Genomic DNA, 27,281 nt, shown 5'->3' with positions numbered 1-27,281 from the left:
ATTAAAAGGCCTAGAGGGCCGTAGTTTGTCCATATTTGCACTGGACTGATCACCAGTCAGTCGAGGGGCACACAGAGAGACAGATGACCACCCACTCTCACAATCACTGCCACCGAGTGGGAATCGAACCCAGATTGCCCACACCAATGTCAGGCAGAAGAACCACCGCTGCACCGGGTGGCAAGTTGCAGACAATTGAAAAGAAATGTTCTACTACTAAGTTTGTTTTTTGGAAGTTCTCTGCATACCTCCACCCCCTTGCACGCAACACATCGGTCGGGGCCTCCTTGTCCTGTGGCCGAGGGTCTCGTGGGGGCTCCCTGCTGTCGCCGCGCTTTAACATCAGCTTTGTGTCAGACTGCCGGGACGTGCGCTCACTTCGGTGCCCGCCTTGATAAGTTTGGACAGTCGTCATGATGGAATGCCAAACATGTCCCGTTTGCTGTCTTCTTCTTTCTCCTAACTTTCAAATTTCCCCTCAATGGAGCTCATCAGCCTTTTCTTGGAGAGGGTAACTAACTGACATCAACTTTAAAGACTATCAACCCCCCCCCCCTCCCCCCCTCCCGCCCCCACCACCAAAAAAAAAATAAGAGGAAAGAAATCACACCACTGCGAATTATTTTTGGCTGGCTGATCTTATTCCTCAAGGCACTTTGATAATGGAGAGCATTTTGAATTATGAATGGAGTGGATCGTAGACTTCTGCAGGCTTGGTGGATGAATAATATAATTTTGCCTTCCCTCGTCCTTTGTCTACGGCTGGGGTAGGGAACCTATGGCTCGGGAGCCGTATGTGGCTATTCTGATGGGTGCATGTGGCTCTTTGCTAACCTGTGAGGTAAAATATGTATTTAAACTGCTGGTGATAGAGCTGAGTCCTGAATGCACCAATGGGAGCGTCACGTTGACACTACCTCTAACTTCAATCATCTTTTTTTTTCTCTCATTAGACTTCTGCATGCATATTTTCATCGATTAGCAATTGCATAACAGTGTAGTCAAAATAATTCAGAGATATTTAATATAATTCAAGTGTTAAAATGAGCCCCTCAAAATAATCACATCTCATTTTCATATTTTTACTCATAAATTCTGAGTATGGCTCTCAAGGAATTACATTTGAAAATAGGAATTGTTTATGGCTCTCTGTTTCAAAAAGGTCCTTGACCCCGTGTCTACAAGTTTCCACTTTCTTATTGTTTTATTGCGGGGATGCCTTTCAAATCAGGTTTTTAATTTGCATTTACAACACATTTCAAATTGTGAAAATATTTTTTTAAAACAAGGTGTTTATGGCCACTCCTAACCTCAATTCCGCACTACTCTGGCGTTCTTCGCAGAGAGCAAACATGCAGAGCACAAAATATAATCCAACCTGGATTGTGAAAAAAAACACATTATTTTTTTTGCCAGAGAGTGGCAGCCTGTCACTGACAACAAACGGTAATTATGGATAATATTATGACTAACGAATATGGCAGCCCGGTGATGCGAGAGGTTAGCGCGTCAGCCTCACAGCTCTGAGGTACTGGGTTCAGATCCAGGTCACTTCCACCTGTGTGGAGTTTCCTCCGGGTTGTCCGGTTTCCTCCCACATTCCAAAGACATGCATGGCTGGTTGGACATTCTAAATTATCCCTAGGTATGAGTGTGAGCGTGAATGATTGTCCGTCTCCTTGTGCCCTGCGATCAGCTGGCCACCAAAACAGGGTGTCCCTTGCCTGGGTCACAGAGACAGGTGGGATAGGCCCCAGCACCCCCCGCGACCCTAATGAGGATGAGGCGGTTCAGAAAATGAGATGGGATGACAGGATGAGTGACTCTGTACCCACAGACTACTATAAATATGCATTTCTTTATTAATCTGTACTCGCTGATTACTAACTAAACTGTACCCACAGTTTAATAATGTTAGCTATGAAAAAAAATGTTTTCAATTTAGGAACCTGGGTGGCTCCATATCAGTCTTTTCTTTTCTTGTACGTATATCATCTTAATTTTTTAACCCATTAATGACTTTAAAAAGTAATTATTTCTCTAAATTATGTCCCACAGTGGGAATCCTGGATTCAAATCCAGGGTCCGGTCCACCCGTGTGGAGTTTGCATGTTCCCCCCGGGCCTACGTGGGTTTCTTTCGGGTACTCTGGTTTCCTCTCACATTCCAAAAACATGCATGGTAGGCTGATTAGACACTCTAAATTGACCCTGAGTATTCGTGTGAGTGTGCTTGGTTGTCCGTCTCCTTGTGCCCCACAATTGGCTGGCCACCAAAAAAGGGGGTGTTCCCCACCTCTGGCCTGGAGTCAGCTGGGATAGGCTCCGGCACACCCCACGACCCTAATGAGGATAAAAGCGGTTCAGAAAATGAGAACATTAGATTATGACTAACACTGTGTCCACAAATTATATGATGCAGTACACATCCGCAGCATGAGTAAATGTTAACAATATTGATTGGCCGCATTAGCTACGCGCTATGCATAGGTGCTTGTATTTTGCGGGATTATATAGCTACGTATATAGCTAACGCAGGGGTGTCAAATCGGTCCCAAGGTTTTTATTTCAACTGAACAAGAGGATAGCTTTTGCAAGTGTTCACAGTTGGTTTAAGTCAGGTGCTACTTCAAGTTAATAAATATTCACATTTGGAAGTACTTTTATTGGAATGGGAAGCTCTTAGCTCCCCCAAAAAACGAATCAAAACTGAAAATTAATCGGAAACAAAAGAAAGACATCATTTCATGTACTGCATGTAAGTTAATAACTGAATAATTTAAGCCAAGTAAGCTTGTTGTTTTTTTTTACATTTATATAATATTCACATAATTTGTACATCATTTTTCACACATTTTGTTGAAAAAAAAATCACGGTGGAAGGAATTCAAGTTCCTCTCAGCCGACCCCATCCGGCCCACCTGCAGGATTTAAGGCACACCACGCAGTGTGCTGCATCCTTGAATGATGGAAGCAATCAAAGGTTTTGCTTTGTTTCTAGATGCTGTTGATCCAGAAGGGTCTGACAAAAGAAAAACTCCATGCAGTTACAGACAGATGGACATCGTCTCCATTTAGAAGACATCCATCACCCAATCCTCATTTCCAAAGTATGTGCACGCACACGTGTGTTGACATGCGCTGTCATGATGGTGATAGAAGATGACTAACAGAGTAGCCAAGGTAGCCGCCTCCCTCATTCTCATTTGTTGCTGCTGGCTGTGAATGAATTATTGATTTTTTGGGGTGCCCCCCGCAACACCAAACACAAAAGCACCTCCCACTTTCCCCTCTTGCATTCCATAACGCCTCCGGAATGTCTGCCATTTTTTTTTGGGACCATTGTGGTCATACTGTTTGTAAGCTTCTAAATTTAAAATCTATGTGCCAGAAATGTATAGAAAACACTTGAATGATGATGCAACAAATCAACAAATGTTCACGACTTTAAAATAAGAACTTAGAAAAGTTTTTTTTTTTTTAACTACTCTTCCACTTTAAAGCAACTTTCATTCCCCTTCTGTCAACAGAAAAAAAAGAATTCAATGCAATCATGTTGCATGACAACCTTCCCGGTAAATAATTAAAGTGCCCCTCCGTCGCCACACAACACAAACACACACACACACACACACACACACACACACACACACACACACACACACACACACACACACACACATTCTTGCATACACACACTTACCATCAGATCCACTTACCAACAAGGCAGCTTCTCATATCAAGCAGAACATCCATTATTCACTAGACCCAGACCCTGTTTAACCTCCTATTGATGTACCCTTATTATTCTATTTGTTTGAATGTACCCAACTGACATTTTACAGCATCTATTTGCACCTATAATACAATCCAATGCAATCTCTTCCTGGAAAATATCAAATATTCGCCCAAATTATTCACAAAATCAGTTATAGATATATGAATTTATGTGATCTGATGTGTGTTTTAACACATTCGATATACAGTAATCCCTCGAATATCATGGCTTCAACTATCACATTTTTTCAGGGGGATTTTTTTTTGGTTAATTTCATTTTTTTGCAAGTTCAGAAGCCATTCCACCTTCCCATGCTTGCTACTAGAACTCAGCACTGAAATAAAATAAATAAATAAATGTTTTAAAATTCAGAAAAATGTGAAAATCCACGCTGAAACTTGCAAGCGGAAGCCACTCCCCCGTCCTTTGCTTGCTATTAGGACTCAGCACTGCAGTAAAATAAAAATATATAATTGTTATTTATTTATTTTTTAAATAGGGGTGACCCTAGTTCACGTTTTTGTTATTTTTATCATGATCCTGTCTAGTCTACATTAACCGCGATAATCAAGGGATTACTGTAGTAAATAAAGCTGGTTTGACAGGAAAATTAGAGGCAAAGCTACCATTTCTTTTTGTACCAGGTACGGTTATAATATTTGACAATAAAATTCATTCATTCATTCATTATTCAAACCACTCAATGAAATGATTAATTAATTGCATGTCTGTGCCTGGCAAAAATACAGTTTTATTTAATAATAACAGAGCAGTGCAATAAAATGCTGTCATAGATTAAATGCTATATTAAATATTAGAAAAGAGAATTTTAACCCTTTTTGGGATGTTGGTCATTACAGTGGAAGGCATTTTACAAATTGATACTCATCATGAGTGAGAAAGTGAGTGAGTGAATGAGTGAATGAGTGAGTGAGTGAGTGAGTGAGTGAGTAAGTGAGTGAGAGAGTGAATGAGTGAGTGAGTCTATTTCACTTGCAGTGAATGTGAAGTTTTCAGTCCCATTGATGGTGCGAGGCGTCCAATTAATTTTGACTGGAAGGGGTTAACAACTGCTTGTTTATTTGCCCCTCCCACTCAAAATGGAGTGGTGCTGTTATTGAGCCAGTAAATTGAAGTGCTTAAGTAAAAAAAAGCATAATTTGTGCATCAAAGTCCTAATATGCTACAATATATAGAAGTTGATTCTATCACATTACTTTGCACTAAAACATATATACATTTATATGCACAAAATGTAAAGTTATACTGCATCATTTTAACGCTGGATCCCAAATTAAAATGCTCCAAAATAGGTCACCTAAAGGTTAAAAAAACAAAGCCATGTAAAGACAGGGATCCATATTTAATCTATCGAGGAATGGATGATAAAAAAAAAATTAGACCCAATTTCCAATTTTCAAATGAATGACACCATTTTTATAAAACAATCCGTCATTTATTCCATTAAAGGTTCAACAATTTTTTTCACTGATGTGCTGGTTTGCGTGTGTCCACAAACACTCGCCAGCCACAATTTTAGGCCCTCATGCAAAATGCATAAACAATAATATCATTACTTGTAAAACAAACAAAAAAATCAATACAAATTAAATGCATAAAAGAGATTATTCTTTTTGCATTGGGCAGGGGTACCTAATAAACTGACCGGCAAGTGTTTTGGTAGTTCGGATGGCTTTTGGGAAATGCATAAAACTCTTGCTACAATGCCCCCCAAAAGACTATAAAATATAGTGTGCTATTACCTGAATAAACAATTTCACATAATGAACCCACACAGCAACCATTCATTATTGTTTCAGGCATTAGGGAAACATTCAGTGGTATTTACACAAAGACGTGATGAAGTGATGCCATCAAACACACACACAGTAAACATTAAAAGCGTCCATTTTGCATCAGTACTAAAGTGACTTAATATCCCTGAAGTGACATAAGGTGTCTGGTGTATTTCTAGTAATGTACAGCACAACTGTGAGTTTAACAAGTCCCATTTTCATTCTTTAAAACAAACTATTCTCTGCAAGGTCAACTCTGAAAACATAAAATTCTTTCTTATAACTTACAGAGTCAGGTTATTATAAAGTAGTGCTTCCATAATAGGGCTGGTAAGCAAATAAAAAAGTTAGTTTTACCTTATTGTTTTAGGTCTGATTTTGATCAAATGTATCTATGTCATCACTGTATTCGTATATTTTTCAAACTATAAGCTTATTTCTGCATATTAGATGCACCTGAGTATAAGACGCATTAATCAAACAAGGTACAGCATCTGTGCTTTGTTCTCTATCTTTGAACTTTATAATTATTGATTTATTTAGTCTTGCATTTATTCTGTTTTATAGTATTATTTATGTTTTTGATCAATGTGTGTTTTGAGAACTTAATTGAGGCAGTGTAATATAGTTGTAAACCAACAAATAGGGATGAGCTCATTGAGCACAACCAGAATTTGTACATTAGGCGCACAGTCAATGTTGGGGTAAAATAAATAAATCAATAAATAAATAAAATAGAGTACATAAATTAAACATGTGATTGTTGATGTATCATTAAAGCTATCAACGATTTCATGATCAATTTCAATGAAAAAAATCATTTAAATTATTAAATCATGTAAAATAATGACAATCAAATCATTCAGTTTAGCAGAACATGAATATTTTTATAATCAATATTGTCGGTTATTTCCGAGGTTTCTGTGTGTTTAAAAAAATGTTTTTGACCAATGGCTAGCTCTCTTTGACAATGCAATGTTAACGGTTCTAATTAAAAAATGATAGCTTTAATCTTGATTTTGGACTTGTGTGATTTTTAAAAAAAGGAATTTGTAATGTGCCTATGCAAAACATTTCTTTAAAACTGATAGATTAAGGGCGAGAATGTGAATATTTTGGTTTCAAAGTGGAACAAATCTAAGGATGTTTCGCTAGTCATGACTTAATCGGCGTTGGATTTTTCAGGTGTTCCTTAGGAAAATAACCCTTGGAGGCCAAAAGTTTGAGAATATCCACCCCTGAAAAAAAATCAATATAATGAAGAAAATCAAAAAGAAGGGATGAATTCCAAACTTCCCGTTTTAAGAGCTGCAATCTTTTTTTTTTTAATTCCACTGGATCGTCTTTTTCACGAGGGTGTTTTGTTGAAGACGCGTTCAAAGTCAGTGCACAGCCGAGTACTTCATACGCTTCTGCTTCTGCCTCTGGTTACAGAACCAGACCCGCACTACGTTCTTTTTCAGGTCCAGCTTCTCGGCGATGGCGGCAATCTTCTCCGAGGACGGCCTGGGCTGGATGGCGAAGTAGGCCTCCAGGGAGCGCTTCTCAGGGGCGGCGATCGAAGTGCGTCGGCGGCGCCTGGCGTCCTCTGCCGTCCCACCGCCCCCACCTCCTAGCGGCTCCGGCGCGGCGCTCCTGTCCCGGTGCGCTGCTTCTGCCTCCTCCAACCAGGCGTGCAGCACCGGCTTCAGGGCGATCATGTTGTTGTGCGACAAGGTGAGTGACTCGAACCGGCAGATGGTGCTCTGGCTGAGAGAACCCACTCCAGGGATCTTGAGGTCGGCGAGGGCCGAGCCCACGTCGGCCTGGGTCACGCCCAGTTTGATGCGCCTCTGCTTGAAACGCTCGGCAAAGGCTTCCAGCTCGCGCGGGTCCGACTCCACCTCGTTGTGCGCCTGCATGGCCGGGAGAGGGTGTCCCATGACGGCCATGGCCTGGTGCAGCTGCCCCATGCTCTGCAGGTGATGGTGATGGTGGTGGTGGTGAGGGTGTGCCAAGCCCGGCTCCGGTGCACCCATCCCGCTTACACCCAGGCTGCCAGAGAGGTGCTCTAGAAGGTCCCCAGCTTCCAAAGTCTGTCCCAGCTGATGGCTCTGGAAGTTCTGGTGATGGTGGGACGCGATGATGGACGAAATGGTGGAGGAAGAGGAGGAAGAGGCGGCGCAGGACGGCGCGACGCTCATGGTATGGAAGCCAGCGTCTCGCCTTGCTTGGGAGACGAGGATGCCGTCAGCCGCCGCCTGCAGAGCCTCTGCCCGAGCCAGCAGGCTCTCCTCCACGCCGCCCCCCAATATATTGGCCTGGAGCTGTAAGCGGCGGGGGGAGTCAGTAGGGAATTGTGTCAGAGAGGAGGGTCATAAAAATTCATATGGAAAGGGAGGGAGGAGCGTGTATCAGATGGAACAAAGTCATGTCAAATCACATTTACGCATTTTTCCCTCAGTGGTGGCTCCCTCCCCGGTGCCCTGGCGTCGACCTACCTGGGACTCCTGCGCGCAAACTCTCCGCGTGCCGTCGTGCAGACTCAAGTGCTGCTTGCCATCCACGGTCATCATCATCATCATCTTTTCTTCTTCTTTTTTCTTCCCTTTTGGTCCTCTGGTTCTCTCCACAGGTCGTCCTCACTCTGGACTGTGCGCATCCGTTCTGGCCACACGACACCTCGCTCTCGTCCTCCCCTTCCTGCAGCACTTTACTCAGCCAGGCTAGACACAGGTGGGCATCTGCGCATGCGCAAAGAAAGTAAAACAGCCAGCTGACTCATTGGTCGCCACCGACACTGACGGTCAAAACAGAGTTTGCCTAAATATGAACTGTTTTTATTCCACATTGACATTGAACTTGGCATATTATCACTTACAGGACACACACAAAGCACTTTAACAACCTTTTTTCTGTTGTAATGGCTTTATTATTACTATATTTGCTCGCATATAAGTCGCCCCTGTATTAGCCACACCCTTAAAATTGCCTTAAAATTGTCAAATTTTACAATTTTCACCTCCATATTCATGATTAATAGGGAGTACACATTTTTTACTTTGAAGGAAAAATCTTGGGATAAAATTTGTATTTGTGTGATACTGTATGAATCAAAAGCATATTATTAGGGTTAACATCACAAGTTAGTATGCCTGACGTTTTTTTTTCTTCTTGAATTTCATTTATAGATGTCAAAATAAATTTTGTTTAGCATTTTATATGTTTATCTTTTCTCTATTTTGAAATAAATCAACGTATCGGCCGCATTCGCTCGCGTCATGACATCACAGAGCTATGCATGTTTTTATGCGCATATAAGCCGTATCCTCGAATCAGTCAACATTTTTTGTCCGACAAAAGCGGCTTATATGTGAGTAAATGCAGTATAACATAAATGTATATTGGCTGCTATTGTTGTACAGTATAGTGTATATAAAAGCTCTACACGCCAAGATTGACGCGACATGATACCTCGGTAAGAGACAAACCAAAAAAGAAGATAGAGGGTACCTAAACTAAGGAACACGTGACAAAGAGAGTTGTCACTGTGTGTCCATCTGATCCTACTGTTCAAGTACTTCTTTCAGTTGGTCAATAATGCAAAAGGCAGCATGGCGGAGAGGCTGGCATCCATTACCACTCTGGTGCTAATGTTCCTTACACTGGTGACAAGAGGCGGGCAACCATACAGAATAGGTTCTCGGATCCTACCACTGTCCTATCTTTTTGTTCTCCATCGCATTTTTTCTTTTATTACCCGATGACGTGGTGCAATTAGCTGACTCGGGCAAAGACAGGTGGTGTTTTAAATGGTATGGATATCCAAGAAAGGACTAAGAGTTAGAAATACTGATCCTCTACTTAGACCGCATGTCACCATACACCCACACTCGTGCTTTCAACTATTATTTTACTTGAAATAAAGCATGTATAATCCTTTTTCGCACTCTCACCCTAATCAGCATCATGGTCATTTATTATTGAGTGGCCATTGTTTGGGAATTGTCATCATTATCTGTATATCATATTGAATTCATGTGTTATTGTCTTTTTTAGATCCATGAGTGATAGTTGTATCTCAATCCCAAGTGCATGTGAGATCATACTACATTTCATTGTTTTTATTTTTTATTTTATTCTATTTTTTTTTTTGGGTAAGGGGAACGAGTCAAGGACAACACAGCGCTTAAGTGTGTTAAGTGTTAAGCATTTCTCTCGTGAAGTTTTGAGGTTCTTGGTTCCATCTAGTTGCACGTGTGTAATTTTCATGTTTTTATTGAACGCACACTATTGTACTAATACAAAACCATTACTTACTATTACTACTAAATGCAAACCCCACACATGTGGCCTGATCAGAATTTGAACCGAGGACCTATGAGGACAACCACTCACCTGCCGGGCCTCTGTTGGCAATCTTTTTTTTTTTTAATTTCTTTTTATAAGAACCCCTGGAAATGACCTTAAACATTTACTTTGATTGGAAAATGTATCAGAAATTTAGTTTTTCAGACTTGTTGGTCCAGTCTCAACAAAGCACATATCGTAGTTACCTGCATGTAAGTCGCCCGTGTATAAGCTGCACCCTTAAAATTGCCTTAAAATCATTAAATTTTACAAGTTCTCGCATATAAGCTGCACCCTGATTCACAATTTTCATCCCCATATTCATGGTTTTAATAGGGAGTACAAATGTGTTACTTTGATCGGAAAATCTTAAGAAAAATCATCACACCTGGTATTTCTGAGTGACTTTATGAATCAAAAGCACATTATTGGGGTCAATATCACAAGGAATTAAATCATCCACTAATGGTTGTTTTCTTACTGCAAACCAGAAAATAACCAACAAATACTAAATGTTACTTTGGAGACATCTACTGGTGAAAGAGTGTAGCAAGTCTTGTGCGCATATAAGCCGTAGCCTCGATCCACTCATTACCTTTTTAGTTATAAATATGGCTTATATGCAAGAAAATACGGTATGTCAATAAGTTATTTTAAACATCCCCACGTTCTTCCTTCTAACCTTTTGTGGAAATAGTTTCTTTAACTTGTGACTTGACTTTTCTTAATCTTCGGCTCACTTTTCAATTAGACGTTCTGTCTAAGTTTACTTGCTAACCTCTCAGAAACCTTTCTTTCCATTTGGTCTTCCACTCATTTCTCACTCTCATTCCTCACGCCCCTGATTTTTGTACCCGGCAACTTAAACTTTAATGAGATGGCCTCCATCGGTGCGAGAGAGCGTTAAGTGTCTGATTGGGCTTCGTTAGCATTTAGCTCTTCCTCTGGGCTTGCTAAAGTGGCTGCGCTTTTAATGTGCACAGTGAAGATAAGCATGGGCAGGGGGGAAGGCTAATGCATTTTTTAACCACGAGCGAATTTAGAACCTGCAGGGAGAAAAGTAGGCGGTGGGAAAACCATGTTAGGCAGGGTGTTCCTATCAAAAGCGGATGTTATGACACAACTAGCCTGTCCTGTGTTTCAGTCGAACAGAACATTGTGGAGGGGTGGTTGTTAAGTGAGATTTTCACTCGAATAATTGTTTCTTAAACATTATGTTTGCAAACCAACTTTTTTTTTCTATCATAAGTTGTTTTGTTTGTCTCCTGTTTTTTGCTAACCACTATTTTATGTGCGACGATTTGATTTTGTCATTCTAAAACAAAATCCGCAGGAAACGTTCAGCATGCCTTGCAAGCTCCCCATCTGGTGGTGAATTTTGTACTCTACATCAAGTCTCTGATATTTTAAGAAATCTTTACTAAAAATTAATGCGTCATCAAACTTGAACTCATACAATCAATGTATGATATGCTTTTCCTTTTTAACTGGTTTCAGGATCAAAACATTATACTGCTGATCAATGGTCCGGACAAGCAAAAAAATAATAATTTCTATAAAACACAACTAAAGTGTTTGGCTGAACCTCCAAATTATTGTATCATTTAATATAATTTAATGCACTGGAAGTCAATTCTAGGTGCTTGAGCAACCAATGAAGAGTACAGTGTTCCCTCGCTTATCGCGGTTAATGGGGACCGGGACCCCCCGCAATAGCTGCATTTCCGCGAAGTAGGCGTGCCCCTTCAAAAATGCTTAAAGAAACGTATAACACGTGCACAAAAGCACCACCAAGCAAAAACATCATAGTAGTCCATATGAAGGATCTTCTGCAGTTTTCTGCATGTATGAAACATCGTTATTGGGAGTTGTGAACATTGTTTTTTTGGGCGGTGAAGATGCGCCTGTAAACAGCCATGACGTCATCAATGCGATTCCTGAACTCTCACCATGTTATTGACCATTTCTTTGGCCTTTTTTGATGCAATTACTAATTCTTATTGAATATTTTGTTTCCACCTCTTGTAAAATGATGTAATTTATAATTTTAACTTAATATCTTTAAATTTTTTATTATTTTTTTTCCTGAAAAAAATCAGCGAAGCTCTGAGTCCGCGATAGCTGAACCGCGAAGTAGCGCGCAAGTCTTTCTTGTGAAGCTGATTGGGGAATGTACAATTGCTTTTTTTTGTTTTAAGCCTCATGTCGCATTAATATCATTTCAGCAACTCAGTCATGTGGCTTGAATTTCATATACTATGTCATTTACTCTTGCTCAACAACAAAATGTTAGATTTCAAAATGTGACTGTCTGGGTTCCAGAATTACAGCCCCCTTTCCTACACACAGATTGATATAAAAGGGTCTTGTCCCTATCCATTCACATAATGTGTATTAAAAAATTAAGCAGTGAGCCTGTTACTTGTTAAGGGCTTCCTCTGCTTGCAGTGCTTTCACCGTTTCCCCAAGGCACGTGGAGTACGGCTTGGATGCAAAGGGGCTCTTCTGGGTGTTTGCCAGCACAGACTCCAACTAAGTGCCACATGCAGGAAGACAGCATAGAGACACATTAAGGTCATCACATGGAGCAGGCGACGTCATGCTAACAAAACTTTACTTTTTAAAACTGTTTGCCTGAAAACTTCCAAATTCGGGCAATTGATTACTCTTAAATGCCCTGTTTTGAACTCATCCGAAACCTTTACAAACAGCTGTTATAGATTTCATTATTTGTTTCCTAGCAGGAACCTTTTTAGATTTCATTCTGTTTTCCAACAGCACTTGCCATTTTTGTTGAGGTTTTGGTTGGTTTTGGTTGCCTGACTCCTCACATGCAAAACTTGTTTCAATGGTGACTCTCATTTCTCTCAAAGTTCTTCTAGGGTTCCAATTTTTTCATCAGAGCTATAAGGTCATGGAGTACGAGGACACGTTCCAAACACATTAGGAACGGTCCAAAAATGGAGAGGAAAATGACACCCATATGTTGAAAGGAATTTGTCAGGTTACCTGGGTGGCTCTGTTGATTTTTGCATTGATGAAAACTTCTTATATAATTTTGTGGTGTCAAATCAAAATCTGACCTTAGAACTGTGTGGATAAGCTTTGAAGAGTGACCCTGCATATTCTCTACCTCGGACACAGTCTGCAAAAGTTCCCCATCGTGTGGGAGACTTTCTGTGTATGGTTCCAGTTTTATCCAACTCTACGTCTTTTTCTTGAGTCTGTATCCATTTTTTTGCTACGGCAACCAAGATGGTGCCGCTCAATTGGCAGCTGGTGGCGATAGCTCTGTTCATTTTTGCTCGTATTGTGTTTTTGCTGCTTTTCTGTCTTAATGATTTGATTTGGTGATTCTTAATGGTCCCATATAATTTAATTTTCTTTGTACTTTGTGCTTTTGCTTTATTGTTCTGTGTCCTTGCGACTGCACTGTCTAACTTGTAACTATGTGTAACTATGCCTTTCCTTTATCTGCATTCTCACCCTCTTGCTACTGTCACAATGAAATTATCAAATACGGGATGACTAAAGTTATCCAATCCAATCCAATGGCAACGCAAAAAAATTAATACTACGCACATTTAGCTGGCACTTCAGAACAAAAGTAAAGATAACTTTATCCATCCCGATCCCATATTCAGAAAATTTTCATTGTGACAGTAGCAAGAAAAGGCAAAGTATGAAGCAAATCAAAGTCAATGGGATCATTACAAATCACCAGAGCAAAAACCCAAAACGAGCAAGCGTGAACGGAGCTACCGCCACCGGCTGCCACTTGACAGGCGCCATCTTGGTTTCAGTAGCAAAAATAGATAGATTCAAAAAGACGTTGTAAAGTTGACAAAAACTGGAACCACACACAGGACGTCCTCCCAGAGACGGGGAGCTCCCACAGACTGCGACCTAGGCAGAGAACAAGCACAGTCACTCCTCCAAGCCCATCCTTACAGTTTGAAAATAATAGCCGATATGCCATGTCATAGAAAACTGCAGATATAGGAAACCATCAATGAGACTAATGGGACACATGTTGTATTCAAGTCCAGGTCACGTCCACCTGCGTAGGTTTCCTTTGGGTTCACCTGTTTCCTCCCACATTCCAAAAAATATACACGGTAGGCTGATTGGACACTCTGAATTGCCCCTAGGTATGGGTGTGAGTATGCATGGATGTGTTGTGCCCTGCGATTGGCTGGCCACCGATTTATGGTGTCCCCCGCCTCTGGCCCGGTGTCAGCTGGGATAGGCTCCAGCACCCCCTGCGATTCTAATGAGGATAAAGCGGTTCAGAAAATTAGATGAGGTGAGCGTACGCAAAATCCGCTTTGATTACTTTGAAAGCTTTTTAAGCGTATGCCAAATGTAAGCTTTATTTTGAAGTCCAACTGGAGAAAGGTGATGCCGGAAGTGACTATGTGACATGTTGCTAGTCTACCGCTAATGGCTCCCGAAAGATAAAGCCCTTCTGATAATGGCCGGGGTGTTTGAGGTAGAGGTGGATGGAGTAGAGCACGACCATGGACTGGAGCACCACGACAAGGCAATCCAGGCGAGTGTGGCGTGTTCAGCGCTTTGTCGTAAAACTAAAAATAGAAGGAGTGGATGACATTCCTTGAGCGGTACTTACTAACACGGAAACGCCGCGTTAGCATCTACTGGCAGGTTTAGCATAACGTCTGCACCTGTACCCTCTGTTAAGCTGTCCTCTTAGCATAAGGACCTGATTGGTGTCATGTCTCCATCACTTTAACCCCTTTAGCTTTTAATATGACAAAACATTTTTCCCCCAACAATCTACCATAGTTAATTATAATACTACTATAGTCTACACTGCAGCTCTTGGGCTAGCTCGCTAGCAGTCAAGTGTCCTTTCCTTCTAGCACGTCATTTTTACTTAAAAAAATATTGATACTTAGTTGACACAATGAGCACAATGGAAAAAAATCCAATAAAATCAGTCAATATTGTTGGTGAACCGTAGGCATACAGATTAAAATGATCGATGAGGTTCAAAGGTGACGTGAACTTTACGTCGTGTAGTCATGTCTAAGGTGTGGCTAATCGAATGAATATTCCAAATGTCAAATTACGTGCGTTCATCATAAGTACGATGAAAAACACTCACGCCCACCTTTTTTCTCTCTGGAGGTCCAAGAGTATGTGGAAACTCATTCTTTTTTATGAAATGTGCATTCATTCATTCATTTTCTGAACTGCTTTATGCTCATTAGGGTCGTAAGGGGTGCTGGAGCCTATCCCAGCTTACTCCGGGCCAGAGGCGGGGGACCCCCTGAATCGGTGGCAAGCCGAATGCAGGGCACAAGGAGAACGGGCAACCATGCACACTCACACCCACACATAAGGGCAATTTAGAGTGACCAATCAACCTAACATGCTTTTGGGGGGTTTTGGGAGGAAAACAGAGTACTCCGAGGAAACCCACGCAGACTCGGGGCAAACATGCAAACTCCACACAGATGGACCGACCTGGATTTGAACCCAGGACTGTAGACGAAGTAAATGCTTTGCTCCTGAGAACTTAAGGTAGACTAAACACCAAAATGCCTTGGACTGCTTGGATTGATCTAAAAGAAGATTCAAAACACCTTGAGCTGTACATGACTTTCAAACCTTCATTTGTTTTGACTATTGACGTCACACTTCTGTTTCCCACCCCTCCCTTGAGAATTGTATTTAGGGTCATTGAAGTTAATAAACAAGAAAAGAAATGAGTGAGGCCATAATAGGGCAGGGACTCGGCATGAGCAGTTCTGTTCTATGTCTATTTGGGAATGCCTATTGGTGAACCTATCACCCCCATATTCCAAAACACATGCATGGTAGGCTAATTGGACATTCTAAATTGCCCCTAGGTATGGGTGTGAGTCTGCATGGTTGTTTGTCTCCAGCGTTTGGCTTTCCACCGATTCAGGGTGTCCCCTGCCTCTGGCCTGGAGTCAGCTGGGATAGTTTCCAGCACCCCTCATGACCCTAATGAGCATAAAGCAGTTCAGAAAATGAGATGAGATTAGATGAAAAAGTCCACGTATGTTTTTTGTCATTCTCCGTTTTCAACCCGACCTCTCTCTATACCTTTTTCCATTTTTGAAGTTTTGGCAATAATTCTAATTTTGTCTCTTCTCGTTTCCAGTTTGAATTATCGAAGCTCACACCAGAAGAGAAGTGGAGGTTTGTGGCTTGTCAATAAAATTCTTCTAATCTAAATCAAACTTCCACTGTGTTACAATTTGCAAATGGGATGCTCAGCCTAGATGAAATATATTTAAAAGCAAATGGTTGCCTTATTAAATATGAATTAAGAATGTTTTGTTTCCAACAGAGTGGAACATGCTAAGATGCACGCCAAACACAAAGGCCACGAGGCCATGCACGCTGAAATGGTGCTGATCCTCATTGTCACACTAGTCATCGCCCAGCTTGTCCTTGTGCAGTGGAAACAGAGACACCCCAAGTCTTACAATGTGAGAAGTGACCCTACATTTTACAATTCATAGAAACAACTGGGTAGCGTTTTTTTGGATCAATTTTTCCTGTTATTTTGTAGCTGGATCATTGTACATATATGCACTACATTTGCAGCACAAGTATTGTGCTTCAGTCAATTAATGTTGACAACTAGGCAACAAAATGCTGGGGGCACCGAATGTTAAATTTTTGTTAAAAGTTTTGTGTGGGAAAACTCAATGTTAGCATGCACTGTTTTGTTGGTCGGTTTAAGAAATACAAATACATTTTGTTTGGTGTTTAACAGTAACAAACAGGATCAGTGAACTATTTTGCCCTGGGATTATCCTGTCAGTGTGTGCTCAAGTACTAGTTTCCTTACTGTTTTATTCGTTGCACTTTTATGAATAAAATTTATAATTTTTTTTCATACAAATTAAAAATGTAATTCATCGGACTAATTTATTTGGCAGTTTTGATGGGTTGCATTGCAACATTCGTATAAACTCGTAATTTCACTTTCATGAATGGTAATGTGCCAAAATTTACTGTGTGCTAAATGGGGGGAAAAGGCCAAGTCTGGTTTGCTTGTCACTGGATTTTGTTGAAATTAATTTCATTGGGTTGCATTTTCTCAGTACAGTAATCCCTTGAATATCGTGGTTAATGTAGACAGACATGGCCGTGATAGTTGAAAAATTGCAAAGTATGGTCACCCCTATAATTATTATTTTTTTGGAGTCCTAGTAGCTAAAGTGGCTTCGGATTACAAGTTTACCCGTGGCTTTTCACAATTTTAAGGATTAAAAAAAAAAAATTCAAATAATTAATAGCGGAAGAAAATCCCTAAGTAGTGAATTCATGATAAGTGAAGACGCGATAACCGAAGGCTTAGTGTATCAAGTTAATAATTACGTAAATGACTTTCTGTATTTTGTTTTCCCTGGTTTAAATCTGTCAACATGCTGCTGTCTTGTAGCTGGTGACTCTATTCCAGATGTGGGTAGTTCCTCTCTACTTTACTACCAAACTTCACTGGTGGAGGTTCCTGACCACATGGTTTATCTTCTCTGTCATCACAGCATATATTTCCTTCCGTGCCACTCGCAAGCCTCTGGCCTGCACAACGCCAAGGTAAAATGCAACTTTGCTCCTTGACTCTTTGACAATAAAATGAAAAGGAATGTTTTATTATTGTCTGCTGCAGATTGGTGTACAAATGGTTCCTCCTCCTCTACAAGATTAGCTATGGCACCGGAATAGTTGGCTACACGGTTGTCATGTTTACTCTCTTTGGTATCAACCTTATATTCAGGTAAGTCCTGAAAGGTAGCCATAATCACTGAGTTAATTCCCACTGTCAAGTCAGGTCAACCTAACTGAATTGATAGATTTGATATAACATGGGGACAACCAGTAATCTGGTTTGTAAAATGAACCAAAAAAAGCGCAAAACGGTTCTAATCCCATTACGCTCTTGGTAAGGATACCAGAGTCAATAACAGTTTGGGATGTGTTTAGTTTGATTGCTTTTGCGGTCAACTTTTTGGTTAGTTTTTTTCCCCCCAAAAAATTAAATCGTGTTTCAGGGAAATATTTAACGCATGCTGTTTACGGAAGAATGGTCAATTGTGTCGTGTAGGAAACTGCCGAAACTTTTTTTGGTTGACCAAGCGGTGAGCTGAGTGAACTGAGCACATAGAAGTGGACCAGCCAAGTGGCAAATACTGTGTTGCCAATAAAAAGTTGTAAACAATGGGAGGGAGTTGCGGGGAGAGAGCCAGTGCCCCTGATGTTTTTATGAGCAGCCAACAAAAACTAATATATACTCCTCGTATTAGCGATCACGATGTATTTCGCGCTGAGCGACGGAGAAAAACGCTGAAAAAATGCAATGCTCCGCCCAGTGCTCGTAGATATCTGTAATACACAAAAGAGATGCGGCAAAAAAGACTAAAATCATAGACAGCCTCATGTCTTGGCCACCTGGCTTTCTCGTATGTCGAAATTTGTCTCGTATCTAAATATAATTATTTGCTCAAAATTTTACTCTTATCTCGAAATGCTCGTCTGTCGGAGTGCTCGTATGTCGGGGTGCTCATATTTCGAGGTGCCACTGTACTTAGATCTCTTTACATGAGGGAGATGCATGCATCGAGAAAACTGCGCTGAAATCATAAGCAGCCTCCCGTGTTTCGTATGCTCGTATCTCAAAATTTGTCTCGTATCTCAAAGTAAATATTTGCTTGGAATTTTACTCAAATCTCAAATTTCTCTTATGTCAAGGCACCCGTATGTCGAGGTATTACTCTACTGTGATAGTGCGATTTTGAATGACATTTCTGCTACAGAGATTGTGCTGTAGATGTTATTGTACCCTGAAAATTAAATCAGATAAGTGAAGTTAGTTTTATTGCGGAGTGCTATAAACACAACACGGTGGTCTCTGTCCAGGATAAAGCCAGAAGATGCAATGGATTTTGGTGTGTCTTTGCTATTTTATGGGCTTTACTACGGTGTCCTTGGAAGGGACTTTGCAGAGATGTGTGCGGACTTCATGGCCTCGACAGTCGGGGTAAGAAACTCACTTATTTTGCTCTGATGCTCTAAAAGTGTTAATTGCTTTGTCCATTTCTTTCGTAGTATTACAGTGCATCAGGAATGCCAACCAAGCATTTGTCTGATAATATCTGTGCCGTATGTGGTCAAGCTATCCTTGTTGATGTCAGTGAAGAGGGCATCATAGAGAATACATACAGATTATCCTGCAACCATGTGTATCCTTTTTTGCCCAATATATAAATTGGAATGTTATGAGCTCTGAACAGCAGAAAACTGATATTTTTGAAATGTAATAGGGGATTTTTTTGGTTTAGGAGTGAAACAAAAAGTCACAGAAATGTTACTTTTTGTAATCACAGATTTTTGACATTCCGTGGGTGGGTTTTCATTGTCGGTTCATTTCAATGAAAAAGTTGTCATTATTATAAACTGGAAACAGTCCATACACTAGTTGACCGTTATTTAAATTGGTGCATTTATTTTAATAAGCTCACTTCCTCTATAGTTTACTGCCTGGACCACAGATAACAGGCAACTATAGCTGTTCCTTGTTTTGATAGTGTTCATGTGATTGTTTCAAGTAGTTCACATGGTATTACTGCGTTATGAATGTCAAAGATTACTCAAGAGCTCTTGTACTCATCAAATGCTAAGCAGGTTATCATTAGTTATTGACATACGTGGTTGCCAGATCAGAGAGATGGGATTCATCCCATGTCTCTAAATTAAAATGTTAACTGAAACTGTTTTTTTGTTTGTTTGTTTTTGTCATGCTTTTAACAATTCCAATTATTAGACAGGTGTGAAGTTCCTTAACTTGCCATCTAGGTTTCACGAATTCTGCATAAGAGGTTGGTGCATCGTTGGAAAGAAGCAGATGTGCCCATACTGCAAAGAGAAAGTGGACCTAAAGCGAATGTTCAGTAACCCGTATCCTTCTGTGAAATATATTTGATTCCATTTGATTTTGGTTGAATTCTATTGCTGCTGTTCTTGTTGGATTTGTCATTTGGTAGGCATCATACTGAGACTTTAAAAAGAGTGGAAGCTAATATGGTATCTCATCTAATTTTCTTTAAAATTTACGTAACATTTTTTAAAAGTTCATAAAAATGAAAATCCACACTAAAACTCGCATGTGGAAGCCACTCTTGCTACTAGGACTCGGCACTGAAAAAAAAGTTATAGGGGTGATCCTACTTCACGATTTTTCGATTATTACTTCCATGTTTGGTCTACATTAACCGCAATATTCGAGGGATTACTGTAATTCAGACTTCCCCCTCCCCCCCCCCTCCCAAAACTTCCTACTGTGCATAAAGCAGGGAACCAAATCATGTTATTCATTAGAAGGTTTTGTGACTATAACGTGAATTGTAAAAGTTACTCTTTACCCTGAACCCAGCTACTATGCAGGCATCTATCTGTACTGCAAAATGTTGACCATTGCTTTTTCCTTGATCAAAGATTTTATAGTTGGGAAAGGCCTCATGTCATGTATGGACAACTTTTAGACTGGCTTCGCTACCTGGTGGCCTGGCAGCCGGTTATCATCGGCTTTGTGCAGGCCATCAACTACATCCTAGGTCTGGAGTGATCGACAAGTGTGGGAAATGGACAGACTATGTCATGGAGAAGAAACTTCTCTGATTCAAATAACTGGGAGCTTGGCAATGAACTGAAGCATTAACTCAAAAGTGTCTGTACTTTTTGTATATATTTTTAGGCACACAATGCCCGGACTAATGTTTGAATTCATTAGTGAACTCAATTTCCTGTTAATTCTTGTCATTTTCTTCGGACCCTAATTGGTTTTTCCAACTAATGCCTCAGTAAAAACGTTCATAATCAGAATCTGACTGCCTTTTACTTCTTAACTATTTGGTAGCCTATTAGTACTATTGTTTTGTTCAATGAAAAAATGCAATTTAATACAGAAAATTGAGCATTTTTATATCGCTGGTTCAACAGATATTACTCAGAACATAGTAATGACCAAAAAGGATACATCTATTTTAATCAAGTTTAATAAGATTTCCACTATGTATTTGTATTATTTTTCTCCCAAAATTTGAGGAACATTGAGGTTTCTTTGCACCTGAATTTTTTTTAACCAAAAAAGATCCACGTGTTTTTTTTACTTAAAAAAAAAACATTACATTAAGATGGTCTCAATTGTCAATTTATTGAGACATGAAAAAAATAACAGCTTGGCAGTAGGATTTGGAGTATGATTACACTTCATAGTAAACTATGAAGTGAGAGGAATTCCCCTTAAAAATTACCTATAACACTGTTTGGCGAGCAAGAAGGAAGTAAATCCTCTGCTGTACAGTATATAAAGAAATCTCATGCCTGAGTTGAGTGAACATTCAAGAAGACACTGGTTGGGGGGTCGGGATGTTGTCGTCTATCATCAAAGGTAACCCAAATTACAGATACCAAACCATTTTCTTCCAGTGTTACAAAACTGTCTGTCTCCCACAGCTCTGGGGCTAAGTTTATTTCTTGTCGAGTCCTCTCAAGGTATGGGCAATTTGCTGGTTTTGTGTCTAAATTTCCTTAAATAGGTTATTCATTTCAGATGTTCTCTTTCCAGTCTCGAAATATGGAGCGCCAGTCATCGTTGGACCTGACCATGTTCAAATGAAAGTTCAAATAGGTAAAGCATCACCATTTATAGTTAAAAATTTCCATCTCCAAATGTGTTTAACTAATTATTCAGACATACTTTTAAACCTTCATGGGCCACTTATTAAACTCATTGACTACAATCGTAATTATACACTTCTAGCCTCTTAGTCAAAATAAATTAGACACAGAAATATGAGCCTTCAGCCAGTTGTCCCAGTTTAAAGTTTTGACCTGGGATTGGACTCTCAACCACAGGACTGACCGGCTAACCACTTTTCCACCAGGATTCCGTACTTATACAGTGACAAAGACAATTCTATTCATGTGCTTAAGTGATTTTTATATTGTAAAAAATTAGTCACTTGCCTTGTGAAGAGTTAATAATGTGTGGGCTAAAATCCTACTTATTTGAAAACAATTAAAGAATGTGATTGTAAGAAATAATTTTAATTTCAGTATGCATAACATGTTTTATTCTATATATTAGGACAGTCATTGGTTCTTCATTGTAAAGCTTTGACCAACTGTGGCAATGATGTAACTCTCCTCTACTGGCTCATCAATGGATCATTCCCTGAAGACATTCACAGTAGTAACAGCGTAACTGAGTCAGAGACGTGAGTATTCAACTGATTCTCCTGGACAAATATTTTATAGTTTACACTACTTGTGTGTTTGCCTTAGATCAACATCAGAGGATGGTAGAATTCAGTTTGGGGATTTGCTGCTGAAAAATGTCACACTGGAAGACTTCGACACTACCTTCACTTGTGTGGTGAGCAATAGTATGGGATTGGCTCAAAAAATTGTAACATTAACCGCTAATGACACTGACATTTCTGCATGGAAGAAAAATAACGTAGTTACTGCTGTTTGCTAAACTACTGGATATAAAATGTTTATTGCACTTTTCATTTTTTTTTAAATTTTATTTTTATAACATTTGAGACCAATAATTAGAAGTCGGCGGCCTGGCTGCTGAGTGGTTTGCTCAGGGGTAGGGAACCTTTTTGATAAAGAGAGCCAAAAACAATTCAAATTTTCCAATGATATTCCTTGTGAGCCATACTACCAATTTAAAAGTCAAAATACATACATGTAAACGAGTGTCTCATCAATTTGTTTTAGTAATTTCACCACTTTTAAACGGGAAAAAAATAATATTTTTTAAAATATTCTTATGCTTTTGCCAATCAAATGAGAGGAGGCATTTCAGAAGAGTCTACAGCAAAAAAATGAAGATTAAAGCAGTTCTGGATGTAGTATTTCAGTTCTGTCACCGGCGGTTTCCATATTTTAGGAACCAGATGCACTCATTAAAAGAGCCACATGTGGCTCCCGAGCCATAGGTTCCCTAACCCTGCGTTAGCGTGTTGACCTCACAATTTTGGGGTCCTGGGTTCAAATACAGGTCGGTCCACCTTTGTCGAGTTTGCATGTTCTCCCTGTACCTGCGTGGGTTTCCTCCGGGTACTCCGGTTTCCTCCCACCTTACAAAGACATGCATGGTAGGCTGATTGGACACTAAACTGCCTTTCGGTATAGGTGTGAGTGTGCATGGTTGCCCGTCTCCTTGTGCCCTGTGATCGGCGTCCCACCGATTCAGGTGGTCCCCCTCCTCTGGCCCGGAGTCAGCTGGGATAGGATCCAGCACCCCCCGCGGCCCTAATGAGGAAAAAGTTGTTCGGGAAATGAATGAATGAATAATTTGAAATCTCCAAACTAGTCCAAATGTTGTGTATTGCACTATTTAATCCAGCAGAGGGCAGAAGATTGTAAAATGCATATACCCACTGAGTTTAGGACACGACCTCAACATGATGATGATTTACTCAGACTTCCTGTCTCATTTGTACCTAGTGGAGATGACATTCTCTTTGCCGATTTTTCTGGAATTGTCCTTGTTCATATTTGCTCTGAATAAGGGTACAGTTCAATCTTTGTATCGATTTCACTGAAATATAGCAACAATTTTCATATTACAGTCATACCTTTACCAATTTTTGTGTTTCTCACATCTTTCATACAAAATTGGGATACTCGGATCAATTTTAAAGGGTTAAGTTGGTAGTCATGTGCGGACCGTGGAACATATTAGAGAATTTACATATAAACTAGTACTGCTATACTCACGAAATTTTCAAGTTACAAAAAAAGTTCTGTAACCAATTAATTTCATTAGTAGAGCTATGACTGCATTAGTGGTACTAACAACTAAACTGAGCGGCCCCGCGAATGAGTGGCTAGTGCGTCGGCCTCAGTGGGGGACCTGGGTTCAAATGCAGGTCGGTCCACCTTTGTGGAGTTTGCATGTTGTCCCTGGGCCTGTGTGAGTTTTCTCCAGGTACTCCGGTTTCCTCCCACATTCCAAAAACAAGCATTGTAGGCTGATTGGCCACTCTAAATTGCCGCTGGGTGTGGGTGTGAGAGTGAATGGTTGTCCTCTCCTCGTGCCCTGCAATTGGTTGGCCACCAATTCAGGGTGTCCCCCGCCTCCGGCCCAAAGTCAGTTGGGATGGGATCCAGCACCCCCGGCGACCCTAGTGATGATAAAGTGCTTCAGAAAATGAGAAATGAGAAACAACCATCCGTCTAGGTGATATGTTTTAATTCACTTGCAAGAATAGTATGTGATCGGGCCTAAACTTTGAGGTTGAGGCTTTTGTCCATTGAATGTTAGCATATGGAGCTGGTTATCCCTCTGGGATGTGGGGAGACGCCGAGTCTGTCATCTTGGATGCCCTCTGACCTCAGGCAGACACTGCTTTCCCAAGTGGAACCGCAGTTCTGGCGGCATTTCCACAGTTGTCAATCAACCTCTGCCACTCAACATTACATGGTCTTTTTTTGGGAGAGTCTTCGGTATTGGCTTTGACATCGTTATTCTGTACATCTAGAGATACAACAGAGCAACAATGACTCTAACGGGACTTTGCGTACCCAATATCAAGGGTTTAGAAATGTTATTTAAATATGATTGGAAATGTTTAATTTCTAATTTGACAGAAAACAAGTCAGCATTGTGACACAGGCTTTATACTTGATGGTGATGGTTTAATTTTATGAAAAGATCAGCAAATAATTGATTTATTATATGACTTGGGGTGTCTTCTATTTTTCTAAACATAGACAATTTTAAAATTAAATTTTAAAATTCTTTAAACTCTCAGCTTTTAATAGTCCCTAGGAACTAAAAGACTAACACTTCGAATATAATTAGTCATAAATATTTATCATATTTATTTAAAACATCGGTTATTATCATTAGAAAACAATGTTAGATTGCTCAAAATTTATGTATCAAATATGATACGTTTGGCCATATAGGGTTGATTAAAAGAGGGAAAAACAGTAAAACTGATCTAATTTTATTTTTTTCAATAATTCAGTAAGGACGGTCTAGTGGATGAGTGGTTAGGGCGTCTGCCTCATAGTGGAGGTCCTCGGTTCAAATCCAGGTCATTACCACCTGTGTGAAGTTTGCATGTGCTCCTTGGGGCTGTGTGGGTTTTATCCGGGTACCATCCTGGGTTTCCTCCCACATTCCAAAGGCATGCAAGGTAAGCTGATAGGACACTCTAAATTGCCCCTAAGAATGAATGTGATGTGAATGGGTGTTTTTCTCCCTCTGCCCTGTGATTGGCTGGCCATCAATTGAGGGTTTCTCCCACTTCAAGCCCGAAAACAACTGGTATAGACATACTAACATTTGATACATTTATGATTATAATTATTCATAAAAGTGAGTATAAAAATAAGGATTAATAATGATATATAAAGAAATAATCAACCTTGATGATATACACCACCGATATTGAAGCAAAGTGTAAAACATGAACAGTAATTGCTACTTCCAAACAGTCAAATTCCACAACCTTTAATGTTTTTATTCTGGCTTTAGACTGAGTGGCCTTCCACTGAATATAGTGAGTTCAAGCCTGGAGCAATATCCAGTACAGCAGTAGGAAAAGTAGCGTCCTTGTCTCATTGCGGACCGTCTTTCCACTACGCTGCCCTTTGAATGATGGAAGCTGAGCAGCCACAAAGAAGGCAGGAGAAAACATTGTGTTCATGGGGGCGTATTCATGCCCAAAGGAGTGGGAGAGGCACACAAGGCATTGCTGAAATGGCATGTGGGTAGATTAGGATAAAGGGTAATGGGTTGATATATTTTTTTTTAAAAGAATGAGCAACAAAAAAATATCCACCACCCCCCGTTGCAATGTTTAAAGGTGATCAGTGACTTTTAACCCAAGCGAGACCTTGGTTGCGTCATTTATCCTCAAGCACACGGTCACCTCTGAAGATGCTATTTTTAATCATTTGCCCTTAGTTTATGTTGCATTAATTAAACTCATCTAGCATCTGTGGTAATTATGGTTTATAATGGAACAAGGTTGTAGAGGAAGAATGTGATGATTCTTAGGCAGTTATACGGTTGGTAGTTTAATTAAACTACATGCACTCAGCAAGACAAGAAGGTTGGAGCAAATGTTGATGTTGTTGTTTTTTTAAACCGTTACCCCTGTGACCGTGGGGTTTTTGTCTGGGTACTCTGGTTTTCTCCCAGATCCCAAAAGTTAGCATCATAGGCTGTCGGTTGGATCCTTTATATTTCTCCTAGGATGAGTGTGAGTGTGAATGTTTGTTCATCTCTTTGTGCCCTGTGATTGGCTGGCCAACAATTCACGGTGACCCTCACCTGCTGCCCATAGTTGGCTGGGTTAGGCTGCAGCACGCACACCTGCGACTCTTGTGAGGATAAGCGGTATGGTAGATGAGTGCAAAATTTCAATGCCCAATTGCAGTAAATGCATTAGGAGTTGATTAGTCGGATTAGCAAGTGATCCATGTCACAATGTTTTTTAATGAATAGTATAAGAAAAGGAAGAAAACAAGATAAAATGGATAAACACTTTTTTTAAAAGTATGTTAAGATTTTTTCCTTTTTTTTTCTGAGCTATTCGGGCAGCACGATATATATATTTTTTAAAACGTGTCAGTATTGCATCCTGTAAATGAAGTTTCTAATCTTTAAGACGAAAAACAGACTATCCATTATCAATAATGTGTTAAACCAACACAAAATTTATGCCACCTCTCAAAAATGTCCTGCCTACCTCTCACCACCCCATCAATAATTTTCTCGATTCGCCCGAGTGCAACTTATCGTATTTTCTCGCATCTATAGCTGTATTTGTTGCTCAAAAAATGAGCGACTAAATCACGGGTATGGCTTATATGCGCACAAATTAGAGTTAACATGCACGGAATGGCAATGTGACAAAGATGCCATAAAACGCAAGGCATTATTTCAAAATAGAGAAAAGATAATCAGATAAAGGGCTAAACTAAATTTATTTTGATGTCTATGAATAAAATTCAAGGATTAAAAAACGTACCTTGCATAAAACCCTCAGGGCACCGTAGTTGCGATTGGCCAGATGCAAGTACCCTTGCTACATGTGTTGGTAGTGTATACCATGTCTTTCATTTTTTTCCTTTTATTTTTTGTTAAAAGTGACAACTATTGTAGTAGTATGAACCATCAAAAGAATCAAGATATTTCCACATTAGAAGCAATATGGCCGCCACAAAATCTTAAATTTATGGTAAGAAAATTGTAATTTCTGTCATTAATAAGCATGAGTTTTTCGTCAAGATAGACTTATTTATTTTTTCAAATTGAATAACTTGATATTTTGAATTTATAAA

At 40.0% G+C, this 27,281-nt stretch overlaps 2 protein-coding genes across 2 annotated transcripts; one reads left to right on the top strand and one right to left on the bottom strand.

Annotated features, from left to right (window-relative positions):
• Window positions 1-5,995: 5,995 nt before the first annotated feature.
• LOC144213131 (POU domain, class 4, transcription factor 3-like) lies at window positions 5,996-8,258 on the bottom strand. The gene is made up of 2 exons (XM_077741427.1): window positions 8,054-8,258; window positions 5,996-7,879 (listed from the first exon to the last, which is right to left on the bottom strand). Exons 1-2 carry the CDS (start codon window positions 8,135-8,137, stop codon window positions 6,956-6,958), a joined length of 1,008 nt encoding a protein of 335 aa, XP_077597553.1. The 5' UTR covers window positions 8,138-8,258; the 3' UTR covers window positions 5,996-6,955.
• A 6,023-nt stretch (window positions 8,259-14,281) lies between these two features.
• rnf121 (ring finger protein 121) lies at window positions 14,282-20,786 on the top strand. The gene is made up of 9 exons (XM_077741341.1): window positions 14,282-14,454; window positions 16,057-16,094; window positions 16,246-16,387; window positions 17,350-17,504; window positions 17,578-17,685; window positions 18,825-18,945; window positions 19,014-19,147; window positions 19,761-19,862; window positions 20,409-20,786. Exons 1-9 carry the CDS (start codon window positions 14,377-14,379, stop codon window positions 20,527-20,529), a joined length of 999 nt encoding a protein of 332 aa, XP_077597467.1. The 5' UTR covers window positions 14,282-14,376; the 3' UTR covers window positions 20,530-20,786.
• Window positions 20,787-27,281: the final 6,495 nt, after the last annotated feature.

This window comes from Stigmatopora nigra, chromosome 19, assembly GCF_051989575.1.
Source record: "Stigmatopora nigra isolate UIUO_SnigA chromosome 19, RoL_Snig_1.1, whole genome shotgun sequence".
Taxonomy (NCBI): Eukaryota; Metazoa; Chordata; class Actinopteri; order Syngnathiformes; family Syngnathidae; genus Stigmatopora; species Stigmatopora nigra.
The sequence above is the reverse complement of the archived record's forward strand: the minus strand, read 5'-3'. Positions and strand labels throughout refer to the sequence as shown.

Coding starts and splice junctions, on each gene's coding strand:
- LOC144213131 (XM_077741427.1), bottom strand. CDS start 8,137: ATGATGATGATGATGACCGTGGATGGCAAGCAGCACTTGAGTCTGCAC. Junction 7,880..8,053: donor TTTGCGCGCAGGAGTCCCAG/GTAGGTCGACGC, acceptor CGCCGCTTACAG/CTCCAGGCCAATATATTGGG.
- rnf121 (XM_077741341.1), top strand. CDS start 14,377: ATGGCCGGGGTGTTTGAGGTAGAGGTGGATGGAGTAGAGCACGACCAT. Junction 16,388..17,349: donor GACACCCCAAGTCTTACAAT/GTGAGAAGTGAC, acceptor GCTGTCTTGTAG/CTGGTGACTCTATTCCAGAT. Junction 17,505..17,577: donor CTGGCCTGCACAACGCCAAG/GTAAAATGCAAC, acceptor TGTCTGCTGCAG/ATTGGTGTACAAATGGTTCC.